We start from the raw sequence: 25,165 nt of genomic DNA on the forward strand, positions 1-25,165 counted from the left end.
TGAGGTCCTGGGGGATATGGCAGTGTTCAGGACATCACCGAAGGCATGCATGCCTACCCCTGCATTTTTGTTTCTTATCATGGGATATTGGTTCCCTCTGCTTTGTGCTTCTTCACCTAAAATATGAAAACCTGATGCTTTGTTTCACTTCCCTGGTGATTTGTTTCTGATATTATTAAAGGAAAAACTTCCTTCCCTGGATGAGACTTAAAACCTGCTCCCATCCAAAGGAGAGGTTTGATGAAGAACTGATGAATTGGAGCTTTTCTTGGACAAATCCTGGTAAAACCAGGCCAGGTCATGGAAGCTGGCTTTAGTCTTTTTGAATAGTTTTGAGTTTTTCAGGCCAGCGTTTATCTGAAGAGGACCTCCCTTGGTATGGTGATGAGTTGGAGCTAGCCAAAGCAGTTAATTTGCCTGCAAGTTGCCAGCCTGCCTCCAAACTCCTAGAGAATTTCCATAAAAATCATATTTTCCTACTTTTAAACGTAAGAAGTTTAGTGCATCCCAACTTGCAGAGATTTAGGGGAGGGAGGAGGAGGTGCAGCCCTGCCCCTGTGCTCAGCTTCACATGGGGTTGATTGCAAAGGAAGCGGCAAAGCCGAGGGAACTCGGTGTTTCAGTCTAACGTAAAAAAATAACCTAAAAATAGAGCTGTGAGAGCTTGTCTCTCTCTTGTCAGACAATAGAAAGGCAGCTCGCAAGAGCTGGCAGCGTCCCATCCCCGAGCGGACATCCTGCACCCGGAAATCTCCTGCTGGGAGTCCAGCACGCCTGGGGATGGATGATGCTTGGAATCGTGGCGATGCCGAGAGGGTCTCAGAGCGGCTGTGGCGGTGGTTACTGCACCAAGAGGTTCTCCTATCAGCCTAGGACATGGTGTCCCTGCTGTCTCCTGCCTGGTGGCACGGGACAGGGACACTGTGCAAGGCATCGCTTAGTGCATCCCGTGAGCTCTCCTTCCCTTGGGCTGAATGCGTCTGCCTGTGTCCCTGCAGCTGATGGGTCCTGTTCCCTGGAAAAGGGCCCATCGTGGAGAGGAGAGGGCTTTTGGCCACAGCAAATGTGTTGTTGGGGCCAGGCCAGGCCCTTTGCTGTCTGCTGGGCTCTGCGGCTCTGGGGAGGAGCTGGGCATCTCCCTCTCTGCCTCCTCGGACCAAAGGGCTCGTCGGCTCCTGGCTTGAGCATCCTCTCCTGTCTGCGGCTGTCACCCTGGGGACCCTTGTCCTGTCCAGCTTCTCCTCATGTGCAGGATCGGAGCTGGAGGTGGCTGCTGGGGATCTCAGGGCATCCGCGGAGGGCTGGGCTTGGCTGAGGTTTGTGTGAGCCCAGCCTGGGCTCCCGGGGACCAGGGATGGTACGGGGACAGGAAAAGGCTGCGGGGCTGGGGCATGGTGAGCCAGGACATCATGACGGCTTCGTGGTGTCAAGGCAGTTGTCTATATTGCAGCCATCTCCTCGGAGGTGATTCAGGTTTGGATGGTCAGAACTGAACTGGGTTTAGCCCCATGGGTACAGGGGATCGTGCAAAGCTCTGGGATTGTGTTTTGTAAAACCGGGGTCCTGGGACAGGAGGAGGGGGAGTGGTGGGGAGTCAGCTCTGGAGTCACCACGTGCCGGCGCTGGCTCTGTGACCAGCTCCCGGGCTGCGAGGGCCATGCCGGGTGCTGATGTGTCCCTTCCTCCCCTCCAGGCTTGCCGCGATTTCCTGGACTTAGCCGAAACTCACAGCCGAAAATGGCAACGGATGCTGCAGTATGAGCGGGAGCAGAGGATCCGGCTGGAGGAGACCATCGAGCAGTTAGCCAAGCAGCACAACAGCTTGGAGCGAGCCTGCCGCGGAGCTCCCGGCCTGTCCTCCAGTAGCACCGGCATCACCAGCACCGCCAAGGGTGAGCACCGGCTGGCCGGGCAGCGGGGACGGGGCTGTTACAGGGGCAGAGCCCTGTGGGAAGCCCCGGGCTGGATGGGGCTTCCCGCTCGGTTGCTCCCAGCGAGTCGGCAGGGATGGGGAGGATGCACGAGGCAATGCCCTGTATGCCTGTAATTTCTTTTTTATAATGGATCCCATTGCAGCATAAATCGTCCCCAATTGTCCTGCTCCTTGCTTGGAGACTTGGATGTCCCCAAGATACAGATGCAGGAGAGGGCTGTGTCCCCAGCTCGCTTACACTATTCCAGACTATTTTAGTAGCTGTAGCCCTCACTGGTGGGCACATGTCTGGCTGCTGGAGAGCAGCCATGGTGCTTGGAGGAAGCCCAGGGTCCCCTGGCATTGCCAAGTTCCCGGCTGCGTGGGGTGGTGGTGGCACAGCCAGGCCTTGTTTGCTGCTTGCAGGAGTTACCGGGCAATAAAACCTAACAGCTTTGCACATTCGTGCCAAATCTGCTTCCCTGCGGGAGGCATTAGTTACAGCCTGGTAGCCAAAAACTGCAAATAGTGCCTTATCTTATTTTTAAAGGATATATGGACTCAAGGGAGAGAATAGCGGCTGTTGCAGGGGGGTGACGGCCATGCCAGGCACTGCCCTCATTCTTGTATGGCCTCAAGGAGACGGCCTCAAGTTGCACCAGGGCAGATTTAGATTGCATATTAGGAAAAATTTCTTCACCAAAAGGGTTGTCAAGCATTGGAACAGGCTGCCTAGAGAATTGGTTGAGTCATCCCCAGGGGTATTTAAAAGACATGTAGATATGGTGCTTAGGGACATGGTTTAGTGGTGGACCTGGCAGCATTAGGTTAACGGTTGGACTTGATGATCTTTTCCAACCTAAATGATTCTGTGGCACAGCTGGGGAGGGCAGGGGCGAAATCGCTGTAGGGACAGGCACAAATCCAGCCCAAATGCTGCTCCTTTGGAGGAGTGTGGGAACGATGTGGGGAAGGAGGTCGCTGAACCCTGCCGGAAAGCCGAGCCAACTGAGCCAGCTGAGCCAGGCGGGCTGTTGCAGCGAGGTGGCTGGAGCCGGGGTGGCTGCTCTGGTCCCTTCACGTGGCCTTGGCACTGCCCACGGCATCCCTCTTGCCGGAGCAGCAGTACTGCCCGGAGGCTTCGAGAGAGGTGGTCAGCTCTGCTGCATGCCCTGCACCATCGAGCGCAGCACAGCGAGGGCAGGAGCAGGGGAGCTGCGCCGGGTCTCAAAAGTCACCACGATTAATGTCTGCTCCCGGCTTTGTAGCGATCTCTCCCGCCGTAGCAGAGAAGAGAAATGTTTATAAGTGCAGGGCTGGAAAACCCGAGGGCTGGGAAATCTCTCTGAGCATCACCTGAAACACGTGACTTTTTTTTTTCTGCTCTAATCCAAACCGGATTTCCCGGCAGACAGGGCGGTGCTGGAGGGGCAGCTGCATTAGACACGGTTGGGCGTGCGTCTGGCTCAGGCAGCCTGGTGACATTTTTGAAGGTGCTCCCCAGCATGGCAGGGAAGCCTTGTGTGGCTTGGACTGGGGAGCTGGACACACGCTGCCGGGGCACATCCTTGCTTTTAGGAGCTGGAAATTGGTATGGCATCCTCTCGTCATGGAGTGGGGTGGAGAGGAGGGGGACAAGCTGTAAAAGGAGCCAGCATTAGAGGGGATACAGTGGGAAGAGGGTGGGCTCTGGGGACAGACTTGTGCTCGATGGGTTCTAAAGGGGACCAGCAGCACCTGAGCATCTCAAACCCTTTGCACCAACAGGGAGTGTGCAGTCTGCAAAAGGAGAGGCCAGTGATGAAGATGAAGAGACGGAGTATTTTGATGCCATGGAGGATGCACCAGCTTTTATCACTGTAACCGCAGACCCCAAGCATCACAGGTACGAGCCTCCGCTCCAGGGCCACACGTTGCACAGTGCAACCTGGCGAAACCTGCTGTGGGTGCGGGGAGAGACCGTTTGCCTGGCATTGTGCTTGGGCTTGAGGGCAGCATCCTCTCCCGTGGGATCACTCTGCGTGCATGTCCCCCAGCAAATGGGCTGCCTCTGCCCAGGGCTCTGTACTGCACCCCTCTGCCCTTGCATTCCTGGAGCAAGTGAGGCTGAGGATGGCCCCAGCTATAATGAAGCAGGTGAGGAAGGGCAGGCATCAAGCCCATGCTGTGGGAAAGCTGAGTCCTCTGCCCCAGCAGCTGATGTGAGCTTGAGGGAGGCCTGGGCAGGGACTTGGAGAGAGATCCCTTGGAGCATTGGGCAGAAGCAGGGAGTATCTTGCCATCGTCTGCCTTGACCTGCTCTTACACCTCCTTGGGCATCTGTCTGGGCTTGGAGACACCTGTGGTCTAAACACGGTCACACCGCTGGCCTCGCTGGCAAAAGCAGAGGCTCTCTGCCCCCAGGCTGGGTCATACCGTGCTGAGTATCGCCTCCATCACCCTGTTACCTTCCTGGCAGCACCCTGGGGTGGTGCAGGGAAATGCTCCGAGTAGTGTAGGCTGTGCTGCACCAGCCCTGGCTCTTCTCTCCCCTTGTCTGCCCTTTCTTGTGTTTACCAGCCAGTACTTTCTTCCCCGCAGGCGTTCGGGCAGTAACCTGAGTGGGGCCAGCGAGGGCCACCCTGAGGATTGGAACCTGGAGGACAGTGTGAGTTGGCCGGGCAGAGCGGGAGGGATGAAACCGGGAGAGAGGAGCAGGAGAGGAGGAGGTTGTTGGAGGGACTCTCCACCCGGGTCCTTCCCATGCCTCCAGGACAGAGCAGAGTTGATTGCTCTGTGAGCACCACTCCAAGCACCCTCCTACAGGAAGCAGGAAAGTGTTGGGGGGCAATTGCACCATTATTTCCCCCATGCCCTGGAGAATAGGCTTCCAGTGATGCTCCCCAGTACAAGGGCATGCAGTGTCTTCTGAGCTGCGGTTGCCGCTCCTGGGAGCGTTTGGGTCATGCTGGGCAAGTCCAGCTTAGACCTGTGTTTCTTCTGTTGCTTCCACAGGTCTTTGAAAGCTCAAATCAAAGCAGCTACAATGAGTCCACTTGCAAAGATCTCCTGCCGAAGAAGAGGAGACGGACTCGCATCCCCGACAAACCCAACTACAGCCTTAACCTCTGGAGCATCATGAAAAACTGCATCGGCAAAGAGCTGTCCAAGATCCCTATGCCTGTAAGTGAGCGTGTCCCAGGTGCTGAGGGCTGGTGGAAAGGGTGCTGCTGTGATGCTGGCATTGAGGGTTTAGTTTGGGCATGGCTCTTGGCTGTGCAAAGGACTTGGATTATGGCTCCAGGTTGTCCTGTCAGGTGCTGTGGTAGTCTAGCAGCCCTGAGCGGGACAAGAGCATGTCACCAGCTGCCAACTTTGTCCTGGGGAACTGGCTTCTGCACTGGCAGAGCCCTCTGAAACCACCTCACCCTTCTCCCTGGCCCTGCTCCGCAGCACCGATGTGTCCTTGCTGCTCAACTCTGCTGACTCTAAGCTCTATATTTTTCCCTGCAATTTATTTGCCCCTTGAAATCATCCATCTGCTGCCAGAGAGCCAGCACAGCCAGAAAGCTGAACCATCAGGCAGGAGGAGGCTGTCCTCAGCAGCACGGAGCTGTAGTGCCAGTTGCTTTGTGGTAAATGGCTCTGACATCGTGGATGTTACGTTAGGGACTATTTGAATTGGATTGCCTCTTTCTTTGGGACTGATCCATTCTGCTCTGCCAGCTGCGGAGAGCCCTGACAGCTTGGTCACACGAGTCCCAGGGCGAGCTGGAGCAGAGGGGACGTTGCTCGAGTGTCCTCTGCAAATCCAACTGTTGCAGAAGCAAGGAGGGAACGAGGACACCTTGAATCCCTGAGGATTCAAATGTTTCACCCAGGGACTAGAAGAAGAGACCTTGTTGCTGATCATGCTTTCCCCAGTATGCATCCTGGGGACTTGATGCTCGGGGAGCAGCCCCACCTGCACTGACAGCATGGCAGGGCTGCGTTTTACCCCAGGGATGCAAAGTACCTTTATTTTCCTTGCAAAGAGCAGCCTTTTGGTGAAGGAGATGCCGTGGGGATGATTAACGGCACCGCTGGGTGCTGCCGGGTTTGCTCCTTGGGGCGAAGGCTTCCTGCATGTGGTCAGCAGACAGTTTGCTGGCAGGGGTCTGTGTGGAGGAACCCCCCTCGCATGGGCTGCCACAGAGGGTAAGCAGGATGTGCATTTAATTCTTGCAGATAAATAACCATGTGCTTCATCTACCCAGATGAAATGCTGCCCACACCAAAGCTCCCCCAAAACTACAGCCATTTTTTTCAGAGCAAACTAGCCCTTTCCAAGCTGCTGGTTCATTAGCAGGTCTTCACCAGCCCAGTAAGCAGCATGGATGGGACTGGATACCATCGTAAGGAATCCATTTCCCCAAAAACTGTGAAGTCCTGTCAAGCTTGGGAGAGCTGTAAAACAGCTGGGGGTGACTGGGGGTTATTGTGGCACTGACTGGAGTGGAAGTAGCTCAGGAAAGCATGAACCATAGCCCTGGAGCCATATTTGGGGTTCTTCCTCTGCTGGGTAAAGGGGATAGAGTGTGTTACAGGGGCTTGGATGCTGAACTGATTGTATTTCGTCTCTTTTTAAAGCAGTGCCTGACACTCTTCAAGTAAGAGAGATGAGTTTGTCTCTTCTTTGTGCTATTTCCAGCCAAGATATACAGCCCAGTGCCGTCTGTTAGCATTTCTGCAGCAGCATCAATATCAGATAAAGGCTTGATGGGTACAGAAATAAGCTCAGGACGTGAAATACCAGCAGCTGCTGGTGCCTGGAGAGAGGAAATTTATACCTTCCCTATCAATCAAATCATTGCGGGAGCTGCTAAAGCCAAGTCCAAACCTGAGAGCGTTATGTTCTGCTCGCACAGCACCCCCTGATGCCGGCGCAGGGGATGTAATTACTCCATCCCTCCTGGGGCAAGTGGATCTGGCTGTCTCTGTAAACTGTTCAACAGAGCTATAGGCTGTAAAGAAGGGGCTCAGCCTGGCATCAACCACTCGCTGTTACCTCCTCTCTCTGGGTATCTGTACAGATACAGAGGCAGGGAGACGCTTTGCACCCCACAAACTCAGCTGCACGTGGCATTTCTTTGGGAGATTCACCCTAAGAGCAAGCAGCCCGTGGTAAGGCAACAGGGAGCAATTTAATCTCTGTGCAATAGCCATTTAAATTCTCTCTCTGTAGTACGTGTGCCTGGAGTGCAGGAGAAGCCGGCAGCTCAGTGAATTGAGACGGAGCTGCGGAGCGAGGGCTTTCAAGCTGACATTGTGGTAAATGGAGCAAAGGAGGAGAAGGAAGCAGAGCGGCCGGCTCAGGGCTGTTTGGAAACGTGGTTAATTATAGTACAGACTGTCAGTGAGCCTGTTGTGTGCCCTGAGTGATGGGAGTTTCTCCTTCTATGTGCTTCACCTGATTCTTGGCAAATTAAGAGCATTTCTGAGACCCTGTCCCCTTCCCAGGGGATGTGATGGACTGAAAAACCTCTCCGTGCAAACAGCGCACTCCTTAATTTTTCCTCTGAATGAACAAATCTGCAGCATTGTAAAGGAAGAAAACAGCTTTAGGGATTTTGCATTTTGGGTGGGTTCATCTTCCTTCCTCCATGGACAGGTTTTGCTTTGCCATTACCCGAGCGGTGCTGGTGGAGAGGATGCAGCTGCTGGCTTTGTTCTCATGCCACCTGCATCTCTCCTGAGAGTTATCTCAAGCTGGCAGTGATTTGCTTTTTTGTGTGGATGTGATGCTGCCCTCGCTACACAGCTCTTTCTTTCTCAGATGCTGTAAGATCCCTGCTGCTTACAGGCCAAATCCCCGAGTGGAACAATCTGGAGTTTGTTTTCTTTAGTATGAAATGTGTAACTTGGCTTATAGAAGTGGTTCTCCCATCCTTCAACCATCTGCTCCTTCTAAAATATATTTCTTTGTTCTGAACTGAAGGTAAAAAGTGAATTTCACGTGGTTTCAAGGCAGAAGACCTTTTGAGACAAAGTATCTCCATCTTCCCTTCAATTATTTTTTTTATTTTAATTCTTTTCAGATCAAAAAATATTGCTAAAATCAACCAGGTTTTTTTTTCCAGAGATGTTTGCAGCCTGTCCAACCTGGCAATGTATGGCAAAGGTTTCTAATTGACAAAGTCATGACTTGGGAGTGGAAATACGACTCATTCGGGCTCACCAGGGACAGAGCTTCCCCTCTGCTCTCTGCCCCGTGGGGCATTGCTGCCGCTGCTGCCTCTAGCTCACACGTGCGGTTCGGGTGCTCTTGTGGGGGGGCAGTCCCAGGAGCAGGGAGACCCTGGAATGTGGCTTTTCAAGGTTTTCTGAGCAACTGGGCTGCAGCCCAGCATAGGGATGGCTTTGCCAGGAGGCGATGGAGGGCAGCCCGGGGAGCAGTACGTCTCTGCCCCGCGTCGCCACTTGCTCATAGCTGGTGGGATGCTGGCTGGGAGGCAGGAGGGAGCTGGTCTCACTGCTGAGGCTGATTTTGGGAGTCAGTGGTGCTCTGTCACTGGAGCAAGGAAATACCTGGTTAGCTTGCAGGGCTGTTGGCTCCCTGGCACACCTCTTCTCAGCTGGGAACTTCAAAGCCTTCGCACTCTTGTGGTACGGTTCAAGGAGCAGAGCAGAGCACATCTTTCTTGCCTCTGGTTAACATTTGAGTGATGCTGCAGGGGCAGCACGTGTGCAGCATGCCTTGTCACATCCAGCCCCGCGCCATGAGCTGCGCTGCGGGGCTGCTGCTTCGGTTCAGCGGTTTCCATTCACCTTGAATCCCTGACTCTTGGAGCGCATTGCACCATGCTCAGAGAGCCGAACGTGTGGGATGCCAGTGCTTAGCAGGCTACAGCGCTGGGGGAAAAAGGCAAAGGGTGAAGTGCCCTGCTTGGCATCTCTCCTGCTTTGCTAACATTTACTTGTTCCCCTCCAGGTAAACTTCAATGAGCCGCTCTCCATGCTGCAGAGGCTGACAGAGGACCTCGAGTACCACGAGCTGCTGGACAAAGCGGTCAAGTGCGAGAGCTCCACGGAGCAGATGTGCTTCGTCGCTGCGTTTTCGGTGTCTTCCTACTCGACAACTGTCCACCGCACCGCAAAGCCATTCAACCCACTGCTGGGGGAAACCTATGAGCTCGACCGGCTGGAGGAGTTTGGTTTCCGTTCCCTGTGCGAGCAGGTGAGCCAGGGTCTGCGGAAGGGTCTGTGTATCTGCCCCGCTGCTCATGTCCAGCCAAAGCAGCCCTTCTCTGAAGGAGACCCAGCATCTCCTCGCACTGAGCCTTCCTCCTGGCTGAGACAGCCAGCGGGTTGCTGCTGGCATTGGCAGAAGCAGCAGCAGGCACAGCCTAAGCCATTTTTCAGAAGCAGAGTGTGCCCATCCTGGTGTTGCAGAGCAGGAGGTGGCAAAGAAGGGGAGGAGAAAAGTGTCCCTCACCCTGCCAGGTCTCCTGGTAGCCTGCCTGGAGCTGGGGTTACTTTTACATCTCAACACTTGAGCAGAAAGGGAGAAGTTCTCCTCACCCGAGCTCCTTTGTAGCTATGCAGTGATGCCCCCAAACTGTTTCAGGCTATCTTTGGCCCAGAGGGTGTCTCAGGGTCTCATTTCTTTATTGTTGGACTGAAAATTTTTAGTTTCGGAGCCTGGGGGCAACCTGAGAAACTCTTGACAGTCCCATGTTCTAATCACAGAGTGCATCTGGCATGCATCGAACAGCAGGTCTTAATTAAAAACCTGGAGTGCTTAATGAGTTGTGACCTGTGAAGAAAATCGACTGTTTAATATTTAGCACACTTGGCTGGTCCATCCTGCATTCCTGGGGAGGGATGGGGCCATTTATCACCCCTTTCAGGGAGGACATCACTTTGATGGGGGCTTTCTGTTCTCCAGGGGGTGGCTGTGCCATCTCAGAGACAGAGTAACTGTTGCATCTTTCAGTGTTCAGAAACATCAAACAAAACCACAAACCTCTGTCACTCTGTAGAGGCTGATGCAGGTCCAAGATCTGCAGAGCTGTTCCACAGACCGTGCCCTGAGACCTGTGGGTTTTTTGGAGGAGCATCACATGGGAAAAGGGTCTTGCTGCTAATCTGGACATGCCATGCTGTGCTATGTGATGCTCACAGCATGTATCAGACATGTGGATGGGGCATGCTGAGGATACGCAGTGAGGAGGGTCAGGGTTGCACCAGCATCCACGTGTCCCCCTGACGTGGTTTAGTTTGTCCCTCATCATCATCTTCTCCAAGTCATGGCCCTTCGTACCCAGGTTTGGAGTGGTCGCTGTAGCAGGTGCCATGCTCTGCCATCAGCTCCTCGCAGGACATGTAGGTGTGGACAAAACCTCTCCATGGTAATGTGTGCCCAAGCTCGTCAGACTCTTGCAAAGCTCTGGCGTGAGGCAGGATGGCACCTCCTGTCACATCCCATCTCTGCTGGCTGCGCTGCTCCAGGCAGTGACGGTGAACAGGCTGTGTGGGGTCTCCTGGAAATGGGACCCTTTGCTCATGACAAAAGGAAAGGTGCTTCAGTAGATATCTCCAAGATTCCTCTTTCTGCTGTCCCTTCACACCATCCAAAGCTGCATGCCTGATGTCAGCCAGCTCTGATTGTCCCCAGTGATGCCCATATGGTCTGTCCCAGCCTTGGGAGCTCATGCCCTTGGCTGCAGTGAGCCAGGACACTGCTGACCAGAGTGTAATAAGCTACAGCTGCGAACGTACCTCCTTGTCCTGCTCTGCCTGGCACCTTGCCTGCTCCCGGGAGGCAGATCAGAGGTGGCAGCATTGCTCCAGGCATTTCCCGGCTCTTTGCTGTGAATGTTGCAGAGCTCAGGTTCATCCACCTCAGCAGCATCACGCCTTCACCTCCCCTGACCTGGCAGCTATTACCCTGTCCTGCCACACAGCCAAATTCTCCAGCTGACTTTATGCACAGCAGATCGAAATTAGGGGTCTCTGTTCTCCAACACCTCCCTGGTGCTCCATCTCCCTGGGCTGTCAGCCTGCTCAGCCTGCTGTTAGAGCTAGTGGATGATTCCTTACCAGGATGCTCAATCTGTCCCTTAGCCAGCAACACCCCTCATCCTCCTGGGGTACAGTCAGAACAACAGGGTGGCTTTCTTACCCTCATTAGGGCTGCGGTGATGAAGCCCAGCGCTGCCTGTCACATACATCCCCGACCACATCACTCCCATACCTTCCCATTCCTTTTTGTTATTCCTTCAACCTCCTTTTTACCACCCTCCTTCCTCCATCCTTGTCCCTTCCCAAGTAATAACGTGCCCTGAATTACTTTTTCTGGTTGGTCCGGATTTTGCTACATCTGTACCCAAATTTGGTATTTCTGACACCTCCACATTAGCTGAGCCAGAGGCTGGACTGAACCCCTGGGTGCAGCTCTCCTGCCTGGTCTGTGAGTCCCCCTCCCTTGCTGGCACGGCACATGAGCTTCATCCGAAATTAGGTTTGTCGTAACTTGGAGCAAACCTGCTCCCTTGCAGCACTCTGGAGCCTTTGGTCCATGAGCGAAGCCTCTAAATCTCTCTCTTGGAGCCATCTCAAAAGGCAAATTCAGCAAGAGTGCAGCTTTGCACTGGTGTAGTGTTGCCAGTGCATCTTGCCCTGGTGCTGCTGTCAGCACAGTCAGTGTGGGATGGATGGACGGACGCCTTTCCCACTGCTCTGAACTTTCCTTGGATACTGCGTGTGCTGCTCAGCCTGCTGACGTGCCGAGCAAAGCGTTGATAATCTTGTGCCTGAAATCCAGTTACCCAAATAGGATTTTCTCCTGTCGGTGATAGTGGGATTTAATGGAGAGGTTTTTGCTCTGCTCACATTTGTAAGCCAGTAGCTTGGGGTGCTCAGCCTGTAATTACATCCGTGCAAATAATCTCTGAACTCGTTGACATGGCCATTGGGACCCAGTGGTTAGCGGATTCCCGGTGCGGGGTGGCGTGCGCCGTGCCAGAGTGCTGTGGGTCAGCTGGGTGAGAGCCCACGTGAGCGCAGAGACCTCTGGCTGGGATATCCTGCTCCCGTCTTGGGTTTGGGCAGCTTTTCCAGCGCAGGGGAATGTGAGCACCGTCCTGTTACAAGTCATCCCCGGGACGGAGGATGTCCTGTCTGCTTTTGCAGCCCAGTGTGTCTGTAGGGGCAAAGTCAAAGTCTTTGCTGGGCAGGTCTGTGTGTCTCGGATGGCTTGGGGACCTGTGTCCCCCGTAAGTTCCTGGGCAGAGCAGTGGTAGCTGCTGCTGGCAGGAGAGGTGCTTTTACGCTGGGATTACTGGGGATCTAGGCTGGGTGTTGGCAAATCCCTGTTTGTCACCCCGGATCCCTGGAGAACAGGGTGTCACAGTACAGCATCATCTCACAGCGACGGTTGCTCAAGTTAAGATTTTATGCTTTGCTTATGAGCCTTAGAAAATCCTGGCAGGAGCTCGGTGCTCTTCCATTTGCTGCTGGGGTACCTCGTGGGAGGTCACTCCAATGCCCAGCAGAAGACTGGGGTGTTCAGGTCAGCGCAGCGGAGCATCCTTAGGGCCAAAGCTGACGTGGAGCTATTGCCTCTTCTAGGAGTCATGCAGCAAGTGCTTGCCAGGGCTCTCCAGTGCTGGTGGCTGTGACCTTACAGGCTGTTTTTCCTCTCCCCCAGGTGAGCCACCACCCCCCGGCAGCTGCCCATCACGTCTACTCTAAGCGAGGGTGGACGTTGTGGCAGGAAATCACGATCGCCAGCAAGTTCAGGGGCAAATACCTCTCCATCATGCCACTGGGTAGGTGACTTGTACCGGGAGGATCAGGGCTTGTTTTTTTTTCTGCGCTGCTCACGCAGTACCCAAGAGTTTAAGCAACGTGCCAGTCCCTTGGGCTCACATAAGGCTCAGTGAATTCCACCCCAAGCACCATAGGGAGCACATATTTGTGCTCCCAATCACAGACAATCTGATGATAACTCGTCTGCCCTGGAAATGGAAATTATGCCCACTGTAAGGGGAGACTGCTTTGCTTGCTGCTAGCACCATAGCAGATATGCTTTGGAAGTATCCTGCTTGCCCATTAGTTGGTTTTTCCTTAAATGATATTTAAGGGTTAGCTTGCTGCCTGTTTTAACCCTCGCCCTGGCAGCCAGATGCAATAAGCTGCCTCCTTCCAATGTTTTATTTGTCTTCTGCCTGTCCCAGGGCTGGACAGCATGCCTGGGGCTGGTCCCAGAGCTGTGCTGGTGCCTGGCTGGTTTTGTGGCACTGAGAGTCACCCAGGCGGCATGTTTCTGACCTGCTTTTAAAATTAGTGCTTTTTAGGGGGTGGGAAGAAGGCAGAGGGCCTTGCGGCTGTTGCAGCTCCCTTACTGCAGCAGACCACGGAGTGTGCAGCAAGGGGAGGGATGAATCCAGACCCAGCCCTGGTTGGGGACTGATGATGGGAGATGCAGGTGGAGGGGCCCGGTTGGCTCCGAGGAAGAGCACGGTGCCGGGGTGTCCCTGTGCTCCAGGGGTGCGTGCCTGCAGCCCTGCCTGGCCGTCCGCCCTCGCTGAGCTCAGGGCACCCCTCTCTCCGCAGGTGCAATCCACCTAGAGTTTCACTCCAGTGGGAATCACTACGTCTGGAGGAAAGTCACCTCCACCGTTCACAACATCATTGTGGGCAAGCTCTGGATTGACCAGGTCGGTGGCTGTGGGTCCGAGGTGATGGGTCCTGCCTGGCCTCACCTGGCTCCGGGGAAGGGCAGAGGGGCTGGAAGGGCATTGCCCTCCTGGGGTGTATGCCAGCACGTCCTGGTGTCCCCATCGTACTCCTACCGCGACAGGAAGGTGTGCTTCCCTGGCAGGGCCGGGGGGGAGGCTTCTCGGAGCTCCTAATGGCTCTTCCCCAGGCCAGCAGCTCTGTGGGGTAGGGTGGTTACGCGTGTGATGGATTTTTACCCTGCTGCTGGCGAGCCGGTGGGGGCGGCCAGTGTGGTGGCTACAGCCAGAAGCGGTGCTGCAGCTGGTGTTGATTTGTACCTGCACTACAACTAACGCCTGATTTGTCTCCTTGCAAAGTCTCTCACTCGCTGTGGTTCTGTGTCTTTTATCTAGTCTGGTGAAATAGAGATTGTTAACCATAAGTCAAAAGATAAATGCCAGCTGAAATTTACCCCCTACAGCTACTTCTCCAGAGATGTCCCCCGAAAGGTACGTATCTGGCAATCTCCCTGCTCCTTCTGGCAGCTTTGCGCGGGGTGAGACCTGGCTCTTCCCTCTAAGCTGGGCTCACTGGGTCCCAGTACCGCAGCTGGGATGAGCCCCAGCACGGGGCCAAGGAGCTGTGCTGGCGCCTCTGACATGGGTCATCAGGGAGGGCTGGGGGGGACCTCCAAGCATAGCCCGTGTTTCGGCTCTCTGTGTGCTGGATCTGCGGCACTGAGACCTGGGAAGGGTTTGATGGGCTGGAGACCCACCTGCGTGGTCAGGATGGGCCCACGCTCCCCCTGTGCTGGGCGCAGCCGATGTCCAAGGACACGCAGTGCCAGGTCTGGTTGGGGCACCTGGAGGGTGTTCTGTCCCCCTGCGCCTCTCCCTGTCCTCTGGGCATTTCCAAACATCTCCAGGGCTTATCTCCTTCTGCCAGGTGACAGGGGTGGTCAGTGACGCCGATGGTAAAGCCCACTATGTCATGTCTGGCACATGGGATGAGAAGATGGAGTGCTCCAAGATAGTGCAGAGCAGCCACGGCAGCACCAGCACAGAGGGCAAGCAGAAAACCGTCTACCAGACGTTGTCTCCAAAGGTCCTGTGGAAGAAGTACCCCCTCCCGTGAGTCCCCTCCTCGGCGTGGGGTGCTGAGCTCGGGGGTGCAACGGCCGGACGGGGATTAACGGTGCTGCCCTGAGCCCCGTGGGATGGAGGGGGGCTTGTGTGCCCAGCCCTGAGGACGTGGGAAGGGGACCAGGACTTTTGGGTGGCTGTGTGGCTTTTTCCAGGGCGTGAGCACACAGCAGGAGGGGAGAGCAGGTCCCTGCAAGGGGAGGGGGTGGCTCTGGGGGACACTTGCAGGTAGGTTTTGGGTGATCAGCGTTACTGGTTAGGTTTTTTGGGCTGCTGGCTACGGCCTGGAGATGTGTTGGCTGCTTTGCCTTGCTGGTGGGTCCCTGGCCATCCTGTCCCACCGGTCACTTTAGCCCTCTGGAGAGCAGTCCTCTCTCGACACTCTTACCCACAGCAGGGCTGCTCTCAAACCAGTCTCCAGCCTTTGGTAGCACCAACAGCCGGTCCCTGCTCTGGAGATGCTCTGTTGGAATGGTCCCCTGCAGAAAGCGTCCTCTGCTTGGTGCCACCAGTTCTGCAGTTGGGGATCCAGCAGCTCTTGGGTGAAGCTGTGTCGTGTCTTGGCTGAGCAGTACAGCACTTGGAGTTCGTAGGCTTGGCTTTTAGCTTCCCTGTGTGGAGCAAACAGAGGAGGGGTCTGCTCCCCTCCAAGACGCTCATTGAGGTGTCGTTGGCATCTCCACTTAGAGGGTGGAGGCAGGCTCCCCAAGTAGCATCTACATGACCGGTTTGGGGTAGCAGGAGCACCATCAGCAGGGCTGGGGTGAGATGCAGGGATGTGAAGGGCTGGGGAGCTCTGCTCGAGGTAGGCACCACCTCCACCATCCTGATCAGGGTTCTTCGGCCGCAGGGAGAACGCTGAGAACATGTATTTCTTCTCTGACCTGGCCCTCACCCTGAACGAGCCCGAGGAACGAGTGGCCCCCACAGACAGCCGGCTGAGACCCGACCAGCGGCTGATGGAGAGCGGCCGCTGGGACGAGGCCAACGTGGAGAAGCAGCGGCTGGAGGAGAAGCAGCGAGCCGTGCGCCGGCGGCGAGAGGCCGAGGCCGTGGAAGCCCTGGAGGAAGGTGAGATGCTTTGGGATGCTGACGGGCAGGGACCGCCCGCCCCTCGCTGCGGGAGGGGGGATGTGGCGAAGAAACCCCGCTGGGTTTGGGGGATGAAGGAGGGGACCCTGAAGCTATTTGGGTGGCTGGGGGAAGCGTGGGACTCGCTGGCTTTCGGATGGGAAAAGCAGCCCTTATCCCGTGTTTCTTCCCGGACAGGCAAGGACTACGAAGGCTACATCCCGCTGTGGTTTGAGCGCAAGGTGGATGCTGTGACGGGGGAGCTGATCTGCGTCTATAAGGGTGGCTACTGGGAGGCCAAGGACAAGCAGGACTGGAGTACGTGCCCCGATATCTTCTGAGCCACGCCGGGGTGGCCGGCCCCGCGCCTCAATTCACCGGGACAGACAGAGGGACAGTGAGGACATGCCGGCAGCGTCCCGCCGGCAGTTAACAGTGCAAATACATACACAGAATCAATACATGCAGAAATTTGAAAAGCAAATCTAAACAGGGATTCCAAACCTATTTTTTTACGCACTAATAAATAGCATCCTTTTTTTTTAATGATGGCTTTTTCAGCGACTAATTAGGAATGAGGACACGTGAATCTGGTTCGTTTTTAGCCTAGCATATTTATTGCTATCAGGAGTTGCTGCCTATATCTTTCAGCGCCTCGGCTTTATTGGCTGAGACGTCGACTTCCAAAGATGCTCGCATTGTGGGGATGCTGTGCATTTGTGTGAGCTCTTTTCTTTGACGTTATTTCCCCCCCCCCCCCCCCATTTGTGTGTGGACTTTATGGAATTATTTTTTTAAAAAAATATCTGCTCCTGGTTCAGGTTCCTTCAAAGATGGACACAAACAACCGTGTATCCTGCTCTGAAAACTATCTCCAGGGGCTGTGGCGTGTGATCCTGGAGGCTCTTGGTGGTTCCTGCAGTGCCCAGTCATCCCAGTAATACCACTTAGGATATTTCAGCTGGTGACTTTTTTTTTTTTCAGAGAAGTGTATGAGCAGATTCCCCACAGTCTTGCCGTGTTTAGTCAAGATTTAGGACTGTCTTTAACATGATGCTTTGTGAGAGTGGTTTGAGTGAGTTTTGGTTTGGTTTGGTTTTCCTGCAACCACATCCAAAGGGGGAAATGGCTTCGCCAAGGTCGGGAACGCCTGGCAGACACAGGGCAAAGAGGTTTGTAGACCAGCAATGCTCCGGGGTCCGCGTACCAGCTCTCTCCCGCTCCGTATGGCTGCAGCCCAGGGGCCGGCAGGAGCCTGGACCCCGGTGCCAGGTTTTCAGACAGCATCTCCCTGCTGAGCTCTGCCTGAGGCCGGGCAGGAGGGGAGGGAAGAGATGCTGTGGTGCTGCTGGGATGGAGCCTCCCTGGGATGCAGCCTTGGTTCTGAGTCTCCCATCCCTGTGTCTTCCCCATTAAGCCAGACACTGGCACTGGAGGGCACCCGCAGCCCGGTGCCTGGCTCCATTCCTTCTCCTCCCTTGTGGCTGGTCTCTCCCAGGAGCAGTTTCAGGTCATCACTAAAGCAGCCTGAGCACAGGTCTGGGGGAACCCCACGTCCCCCGCTCACCCCTCCTGCATGCCGTCGTGTTGCTGTGGCCCTGGACCCGCCAGGAGAAGCGGAGCAAGCCCTGCCGATGATCGGTGAGGACCAGGAGCGAGCGGTGCTCAGCCACCGGCCACGCAGGCAGGTACCGCCAGTCCCCAGCGCCGAAGGGGAGGATGGGGGTAGCAGGACCCCAAAGATGGGATCTGCTGGGCCAGAGAGTATCGGGGAGACCTGGACACCTGCGTTTGCCCTGTCGGATCTCATTTTCGATGTCTTCTTCTCCGGGTCTTCATCATATCACACTGACTGCTGCCTCATGGGGGTCAGAGGCCACCCCTAGCTGGGCTGTCACATCCACATTGGAAGATAATTAGCAATAATGAACTTTGAGGCAATGGTAACTGGAATACCCAGGCTACACATGGGACACTTATGCAATCAGGTTCCTCAACCATCAGTCTCCTCCTTGGTCAGCTTCTCTTCCAGCACCTCCATACCAGTTATTTACAGCAAACCTATGTGTACAGTATATATAGACCTTGTACGGCGTAACAGTAGTGAGTGGCTATCGGAGTGGCAACACCCACTGATTTCAATGTACCCTTTAATCTTATTTATTTGCTTCTAATTTATATATATATATAAAAATATATATAAAATTATTTTGCTTAAATTTCTATGGTACACAATAGATGAAAAATAATGAAGACAGAAGTGTCTGTCTGAGTTTTTGTAGCACGAGTACGATTTCCCTAGGCTCGTCCCGGAGGTAGGGTGTAGGGGTGATGGTGACAGAGTAATTCCCAAAGTAGTGAAGCAACATTTTGCTCCAAAGCTGGATGTGATAGCATTCAAAAGGTGTTACGAAGACATTCCCTTCTAGAAACAATGCATTTGGGGTTTGAAGGCCAGAGCTCGGTATCCCCCGCATTTGGGAGTGCGATGCTCCAAACCCGGGTGGTAGAGCAGCTGGTCTGGCGTGTTCACTCTTTCCAGACCCTTCCCGGAGGTTTGCCCGTGGCTCGGTAAGGCCGGTGCAGCTCTTAAATGAGCCAAACTTCTGCATTAGCTGTTGGATGCAGCTTGCGGAGAGCTGCTGGGTGTCCCGGCCCCAGGGTGTGCAGATCTCCTTTGGAGATGGGCTTTCACCTACCCGGGAGAGTGGAGGATGCTCTGCAATAAACCTTGATGCCTCTGGCTTGGTTTGTGGTGGCAACCGAAGTTGCCCAGGGGGTTTTATTCCACTCCGAGGCCTGAATCGGTTTTGTAAAATGGGCTAGAAATTGAGCTCTTCAAAATGCCTTATTTTCCTTGTTCACTTTGTCAATGCAAGTGTTACCTGCGAACTTGGAGAGTGTGAGAAACTCCTGCGCAGGCTGTCCCCAAACCAGGATCTGAGTGTTGCTGCGGCGGAGGAGAGCAGGGAGTGAGATGTTGCTCGCTAAGTGCTGGCACCATCGGTCCTGCTGGGCTCTGTCACCCCGAGAGGTCCTCTCTGATGTACCCCCCATCGCTGCGTCTGTCTAGAAATCACCATCACAGACCCTGCACAGCTCAGCGGAGCTCGGGGGGGTGTGAGGAGCACCCCCAAAACAGAAATTCCCCGTTTTTTAGGCTAATTTTAAAAATTGCTCTACCTTCCGGAGATCATCTAGTGGCAACGCTTAATCAGAGCACCATCTCCTGGTCTTTCTATTCACCCCCCACAGAGGGTTTTAATGTCATTCCACTGTAAATGCCGTTGAATGTATTTCTTTTTGAACAATATATTGTGAGTGATCCCTCTTCTCCTACACGGTAATAAAACTTGGATTCGGGAGTTTTAAAAGCCACAGTGCTGAGGTTGTCACTCGCTCCTGAAGGCTGGAGGTGGGGGTCCCGGAGGAACCCCGAGGTTGGGTGAGCTCTGGGCATGGACGGGGGACCTGGGCACGGGGTGGATGGCTGGTGAGGTGGCCAGAGAAGGGACAACGGGAGGTGGCCCAGAGGAAGAGGAGACCTACGGGGGAGATGGCCTAGGGAAGGTTGTCCAAAGGAGGAGGTCGCCTAGGGGAGGAGGACTGTGGGAGGTGGCTCGGAGGACAAGGAGGTTGAGGAAAGGGGTTGTTGAAGGAAGGGGAAGGGTCAGGGGGAAGGTTGCGCAGGGGAGGAGATGGTCCAGGGAAGGTGGTCGGGGGGGAGGAGGGCCAGGAGAGTTGATGGCCCAGCAGACATTGTCCAAGGCAGGAGATGTCTGAGGACAGGTTGCCCTGGGGAGGAGGGCCAGGGGTAGGTCCCCATGGAAGGAGGTTCTCCAGGAGAGATAGCTTAGAGGAGAAGGAGGATCAGCGAAGGGGTTTCCTGGGGAGGGAGGAGGGCCAGGGGAGGAGATCATCCAGGCAGGAGATGTCCTGGTGGAGTTTGGCCAAGGGAGAAGATGGTTACCCAGGGGAGGAGGTCTGGGGAAGGAGGAACAGGAGAGGTGGCCCAGGGAAAGGTGCCCAGGGAAGAAGGGTCTCTGGGGATGGTGACCCAGGGAAGGAGATTGCCCAGGGGACATTGTCCGGGGCAGGAGGTAGCCAAGAGTAGGTGGCCCGGTGGAGGAGGCTCCTGGCTGGGTAGGGGAAGCCTAGGGCAGGCTGAGACTGGCCGGCTGCTGCGGCGTTGCTGGGCGACGGGCGCACACAGCACTGCAGGCCCTGCCTGCTCCCCTGCCTGCTCCCCTGCCTGCTCCCCTGCCTGCTCCCCTGCCTGCTCCCCTGCCTGCACCAGCCTAGCTCGACCAGGTGGGCACACGGGTCCGGGCTGGGGTGGGAGACCCCAGCACTGGGACCTGCTCGGCCGGTGCTGGTGGTCGGGAGGAGTTTCCCTGCCTGCTCTGGGTGCAGGCAACGGGGCGCCGGGCACACGGCACCGGGTCCGAGGGGCTGGCAGCTCCCGGGTGCAGCAAGCGTGCCGGCATCGCGACTTTAATGAAAGGCAAACCTCTGTGCCCTGCAGTGCCTGCAAATCCTCCTGTCAGCCCTGCGGTGTGGCCTCAGCCCAGCACTGCAGCTCTGGGAGGTGGGTGAGCTTGAGCTGTGTTGTTCTCTGTGCGTTCACTCTGAAGCCTAATGAGTTCACGGGGGGGCTTCTAGAGTGTGCCGTCCTCACCTTGCCTTGTGTTGCAGGCCCAGGTGGCACAGCGGGCATGGAGCTGAAGGAGGCTGTCTTCAAAGGCCAGAAACGCAGTAAGGCTCATGCTGGTGCCTGGTGCTGCACCCAGGGCAGGGGGTCCCTGGTTCTCCCCGAGTCCTGGACCGACAGACCATTGCTCCTGTGCTGCCGGGGATGGGCTTGTCCCAGCCACTCCGTAGTGGAGCAGTTTGCAAGAGCAGGGTGCAAGAAGCCGGGGCTGCTGCCCGCTGCCCTCCCTGCCTGTCCCCACAGGAGTGCCCCCCTGCCTGTCCCCTCCGCAGCAGCACGGCACGGGCGCGCAGGGCACCGGCAGCAGCGGAGACAGTGACATCTCTCCCGACATCTTCTTCACTGGCTCCTGGATGGTTGGTGAGTAGGGACAGGGCATCTTCGGTGCTTTCTCAGCTCTGCTTCGCCCCGCCACCCTGCCAGGCCCAAACCTTCCTGCAAAGGGATGCTTGGTGGAGGACCAGCAGATGGGCTGATGCTCAGGCAGAGGATTTTGCAGCTAGCGCTATTTAAATAAAACAACAGCGCACCACAGAGACCGAAATAGCAAATGCTAGGAGAGCAAAATTGGGAAACGTTGTCGGAGGGGCTTTTGCGAAGATGCAAAGGGTGGTTTGGGACCGGGACTCTCCCGTCAGGCAGCGGCTTCCCATTTATCGCGATAGAAGAGCTAACAGCAGCATCCCACCCCTGTGCCCTGCTGCCCTGGCAAGCCTTTGCACTGCGCCCACCGCTGAGCTGTGCTGGTGCGGCAATGCCTGGGAGCATCCGTCGGGGTGAAAAATCACCCTGGTTTAAAAAAAAAGGATTGCATCGTGGCTTTTTCTTTTGGAAGTAATTGAGGATGAGGAGCTTGCTGGAGAGGGTGGGATGCCTTCAGCATTTGAGCTTAGGTGCACAGTGAATGCTCCCTGGTGAGAACAGGCATTGCCGGCATCTCCAAGCCGGTTCAGATCCAGGTGGTTTCTTCCCATCCCTGCCCGGGTGTAGGGGAGGCTCATGGCTCTGCTCTCCCACACAGAGCTGGAAGGACGCCGTGCCGGGTGTCCCCGGGGTGACGCCAGCCCTGTCCCACCAGAGAAGCGCTGCTGGGGGCTGGCTCAGCTCCTCGGCTCCCGGTCCAGCCCGGGTGACCGGAGCAGCTCCAGCTCTATCTGTACAGAGGACTTCGCTGCCAGGTTTTGGGAGAGCATGGTGGAGCCCCTGCTGTCCGAGGAGGAAGATGAGCCCCCTGGGGATGTCCCGGCTGCGGGAGATGATTCCAGGCAGGATGAGTCCTTGTTCTCTGCAGGGAGAAGACTGGGTGTCTGGCGGCAGTTGGCGGTGGAGCCGGGCAGATGTCCCTTGCAGGGCAGATCTCCGCGTCTGATGAGGAGGGAGAGCCTGGAGTCTCTGGGAGGGAGGATATCCAGACTGAGCCAGAGCGATGCTTTGGGGGTGGCCTGGGGGGGTCCCCAGCCAGCCCCTTCCATGCAGCCAGCCCTGCACTGGGAGGACTCTCCCCACAGGCGTTCGTGCTCCGGGAAAGACTCATTGACCATCGCTTTGGGTGGTGAAAAGCCGGCTGCTGGGCATCTCCGGAGACCCCCAGGCATCTCTGCCGGCACGAGCAGGGCCAGGGCAAGGAGGGGCTCTCCTGACAGCGGTTTGCCAGGGATCAGCGTAGCCGGGAGCGGGGGACATCCCACCAGCAAGCCGCTGGGGCTGAGACGGCAGGAGCCACCAGCTCTCCAGGGACGGCGTGGAGGGGTCGTCACCCTCGCCGTGGATGGCGTGGAGAAGGAAGGAGCATGCAGCCGGCAGAGGACAGCTCCGTGCCCGGCTCACCGTGAGACTGGGCTGGCTGTGGGGTGCTGGAGGAGGATGGAGGGACTGGGATCGAGCAGGGGGAAGGGGCACGGCTGGACCAGGGACCCTCTCTCTGGGCCAGAATGTCCTGGTAGGTGCAGCATTTTTTTTCCCCACAGGTACTGACACAGCAGCAGGACCCCTTGGGCGATGCAGAACCGGGGCAGATGTGTCATCCTGCCCAGGAGGAGCGGCTGAGTCCCGGTGGCAGCGTGGGAAGCAAAAAGCCGTGCTGCCCGGCGAGGTACGCCTTGCTGTGGGGGACAGCGGGATGGATGGATGTTTCTGCCACCAAGGGGACAGCCCCAGCCGTGGCAGGATGCTCCGGGTGGTCAGCGATGGATGAGGGGATGGCTCCTGGCTCTCCTTTCTGCCGGGATGTGGAGACCAGAAGGGATGCAGCCAGGAGCCCAAGCCTGGCTCCGGTCCTTGAATCCCGTGTGGTGGTTGTGGAAACGCATGGGGAAAGGAGCAAATGGGTTTGTAACCCCACTCCTGGCTGCCAGCGTGTGACGGGGCAGCTGGTGTCACTGCGTTGGTCCCTGCAGAGGAGCCAGGAGGGAACGCGAGAGCTGGGAACTGGTGCGAAGGGGACTCAGACTAAAGGAGACAGAGCCAGGTACGTCGGGAGCTCCAGGGACAGGTCCTGCACTGAGGCTGGCGATGCCCACAGGTGCCTGCCAGTGCCCTGGGAGCAGAAGACGGCACTGGAAACCCAAGAGGGTCCTGGACCCCTGGGTGCTGGGTGGGCATCCCGTGGGGTCTCTGCCCGGGGAGCTGGGGAGCGGTGCAGATGGGGACGTGGGTGATGGTGTCCCTGCCGCAGGGCTGGCCCGGCGCACACCGAGGATGCCTGCCGTCGGGATACGACAGACCTGGAGCGGACGGTGAGATGACCCGGAGATGGTCAGAGCAGGGGCTGGCTAGGCGCAGCTGTGGGTGGCAGGGACAATTTGGGGGGAGGTCTTCAGGCATGGGGGGGTCCCGGGGTGCCCTCGGTGGGCTGGGGGATGGCAGGCTGCAGGGGGCTGTGCTGGCCACAGCCACCGGCTCTGCTTTGGGAGGGAAAAGCAGAGATGCTCCTGTGCACAAAGCAAGGGACAGAGCTGGCTCCTGGAAGAGGCAAAGATGTGGGAAGTGGAAAAGAGAGGGATTTTCCAGTCTCAGCAGGGGCAGAGAGCCTGTGTGGATTGCCAGAAGGGGCTGGAGAAGGAGAGAAGGAAAACATCAGCTTTGCAAGAAGAGAAACGGGAGCTACAGAAGGTTGGTGCTCTCCCGGCTTTCCAGTGGGCCCAGAGTCACACTGGAGGGAAGGAGCACATTACATCCCCTGTCAGAGGCTAAGCCCTTTATCCTTTATCCAGGCATGCACACATCCCATGGGAAGTGTTTGGTGCTGCCCAAATTCCTAAAGAGCCAAACTCAAGTTATCTGCAGGAAGGTTTTACTGAGAAGCTGGAGCTTTTAAGAGAAGAATATGTTGGGAAAAAGCCACTATGGCTGTACGCAGACTGGGGTTATTGGTCTGCAGGTCAGAAGGTCCCTGGAAAATCCCAGCAGAGGCAGGGAGAGCGGGGGTCCTGGGCGCAGGCACGAGGAGCAGGCAGGGCTTGCAGCTCCGCAGTGACCCCAGGGTGACGATCCCCGCGCTGGTGACACTTCCCCACCAAATCTCAGTTCTTGCCAGGGGCAGGGGGGGTCATCAAGCCCTGTGCCGGAGCGGGCTGAGGTGGTGTCACCCTGGCCAGGAAAAACTCGGGCATCCCGCATGGAGACTGCCCTTGGGAAGAGCCTTCCTGGGCCTTGGAGGGTGGGCGTGAGCTGCCAAAAAGGGGTGATGTGACCCCAGCTTCTCTGGCAGAGGCTCCGGGAGCTGGAGCGTCGTATCCGCTCCCTCCTGCAGCAGAGGCAGGAAGCCCTGGACCAGCTCCACGTGCTGCTCCAGAAGGAGAAGATGGATGCCCTTCGGCAGCTCCGGGAAGCCCTGGAGCAGGTCAGGGAAGTGAGAAGGGAATGGGTAGGGATACGGGATAACTCCAGCTCAGCGCCCCGGAGGCAAGGTCCTGGCCACGTCACGTCCAACCACAGCAAAACCCCCGGCTCCGCTTGGCTGGCCGAGGGCTGTGGCTCGTGCGGGGTCGGGGAGCAGCGCTGGGGAGCACAGCAGCCCAGATGTGCCGCTCCCCCGAGGTCACCCCGGTGTTTCGCCTTGCCCACGAGAGTTGGGGGCTGTGCAGGGATGGTGGGGTCTGCTGGGCGCATTGGGCAGCAAGCTCCCCAGCTTGCCTCGCAGGGGCGAAGTCTGTGCACCGAGCTGGGGATGCCTCGGGCGGGCAGAGGAGATGCCCCCCCCGGGTACATCCGTGCTTGACCTGCTCACGCCAAACCTCTCCTGCTCAGCCCTGGGTGTACAAGGTGGCTCGGGGTCTTTCCTAGAAGTCCCGACCTGGCTGCAAGGCCAACAATTTTTATACGAGAGGCTGAGCGGACTCGGAGGGGGGGGCAGATCTGGGTGGTGCAGGTGCCGCTCCGATCCATCCCTTCCCAGCGACTGGTCCCGCAGGAAAGTGCTGGTGGGAGCGCCCGGCTGCGAGCCCGGCTGGAGCATCTCCTGAGCCACCCCTGGGAACCAGGGCAAGCCCAGGGACCTGCCGGCCGGGGGAAGAAGGTGGTTTGGGGACGGGGAGGAGGGTCTCGCCCTGCACGGCCGTCGAGCCGGGGTGGGCTTTGACTGATGGTGTCTGACCCAGAGAGCAGCCCTGGTTCTTCGGGCTGTGTCTTCTGCCTGTGCCGCGCAGC

The 25,165-nt window shown here is 56.7% G+C and overlaps 1 protein-coding gene across 8 annotated transcripts in view; it reads left to right on the forward strand.

The window, feature by feature from the left end:
• Nucleotides 1–19,181, forward strand: part of OSBP2 (oxysterol binding protein 2) — a 124,878-nt gene extending 105,697 nt beyond the window's left edge. For all 8 annotated transcript variants that reach the window (XM_069795435.1, XM_069795436.1, XM_069795437.1 and 5 more), the window contains 11 exons: nt 1,694–1,892; nt 3,680–3,797; nt 4,493–4,559; nt 4,907–5,074; nt 8,862–9,107; nt 12,582–12,702; nt 13,490–13,593; nt 14,008–14,103; nt 14,540–14,724; nt 15,587–15,807; nt 16,006–19,181. In XM_069795435.1, coding sequence (XP_069651536.1) covers nt 1,694–1,892; nt 3,680–3,797; nt 4,493–4,559; nt 4,907–5,074; nt 8,862–9,107; nt 12,582–12,702; nt 13,490–13,593; nt 14,008–14,103; nt 14,540–14,724; nt 15,587–15,807; nt 16,006–16,148 — 1,668 coding nt within the window. In that variant the 3' untranslated portion in view covers nt 16,149–19,181. The remainder of the gene's footprint in view (nt 1–1,693; nt 1,893–3,679; nt 3,798–4,492; nt 4,560–4,906; nt 5,075–8,861; nt 9,108–12,581; nt 12,703–13,489; nt 13,594–14,007; nt 14,104–14,539; nt 14,725–15,586; nt 15,808–16,005) is intronic.
• Nucleotides 19,182–25,165: the final 5,984 nt, after the last annotated feature.

Source organism: Haliaeetus albicilla, chromosome 10 (genome assembly GCF_947461875.1).
Source record: "Haliaeetus albicilla chromosome 10, bHalAlb1.1, whole genome shotgun sequence".
Classification (NCBI taxonomy): domain Eukaryota; kingdom Metazoa; phylum Chordata; class Aves; order Accipitriformes; family Accipitridae; genus Haliaeetus; species Haliaeetus albicilla.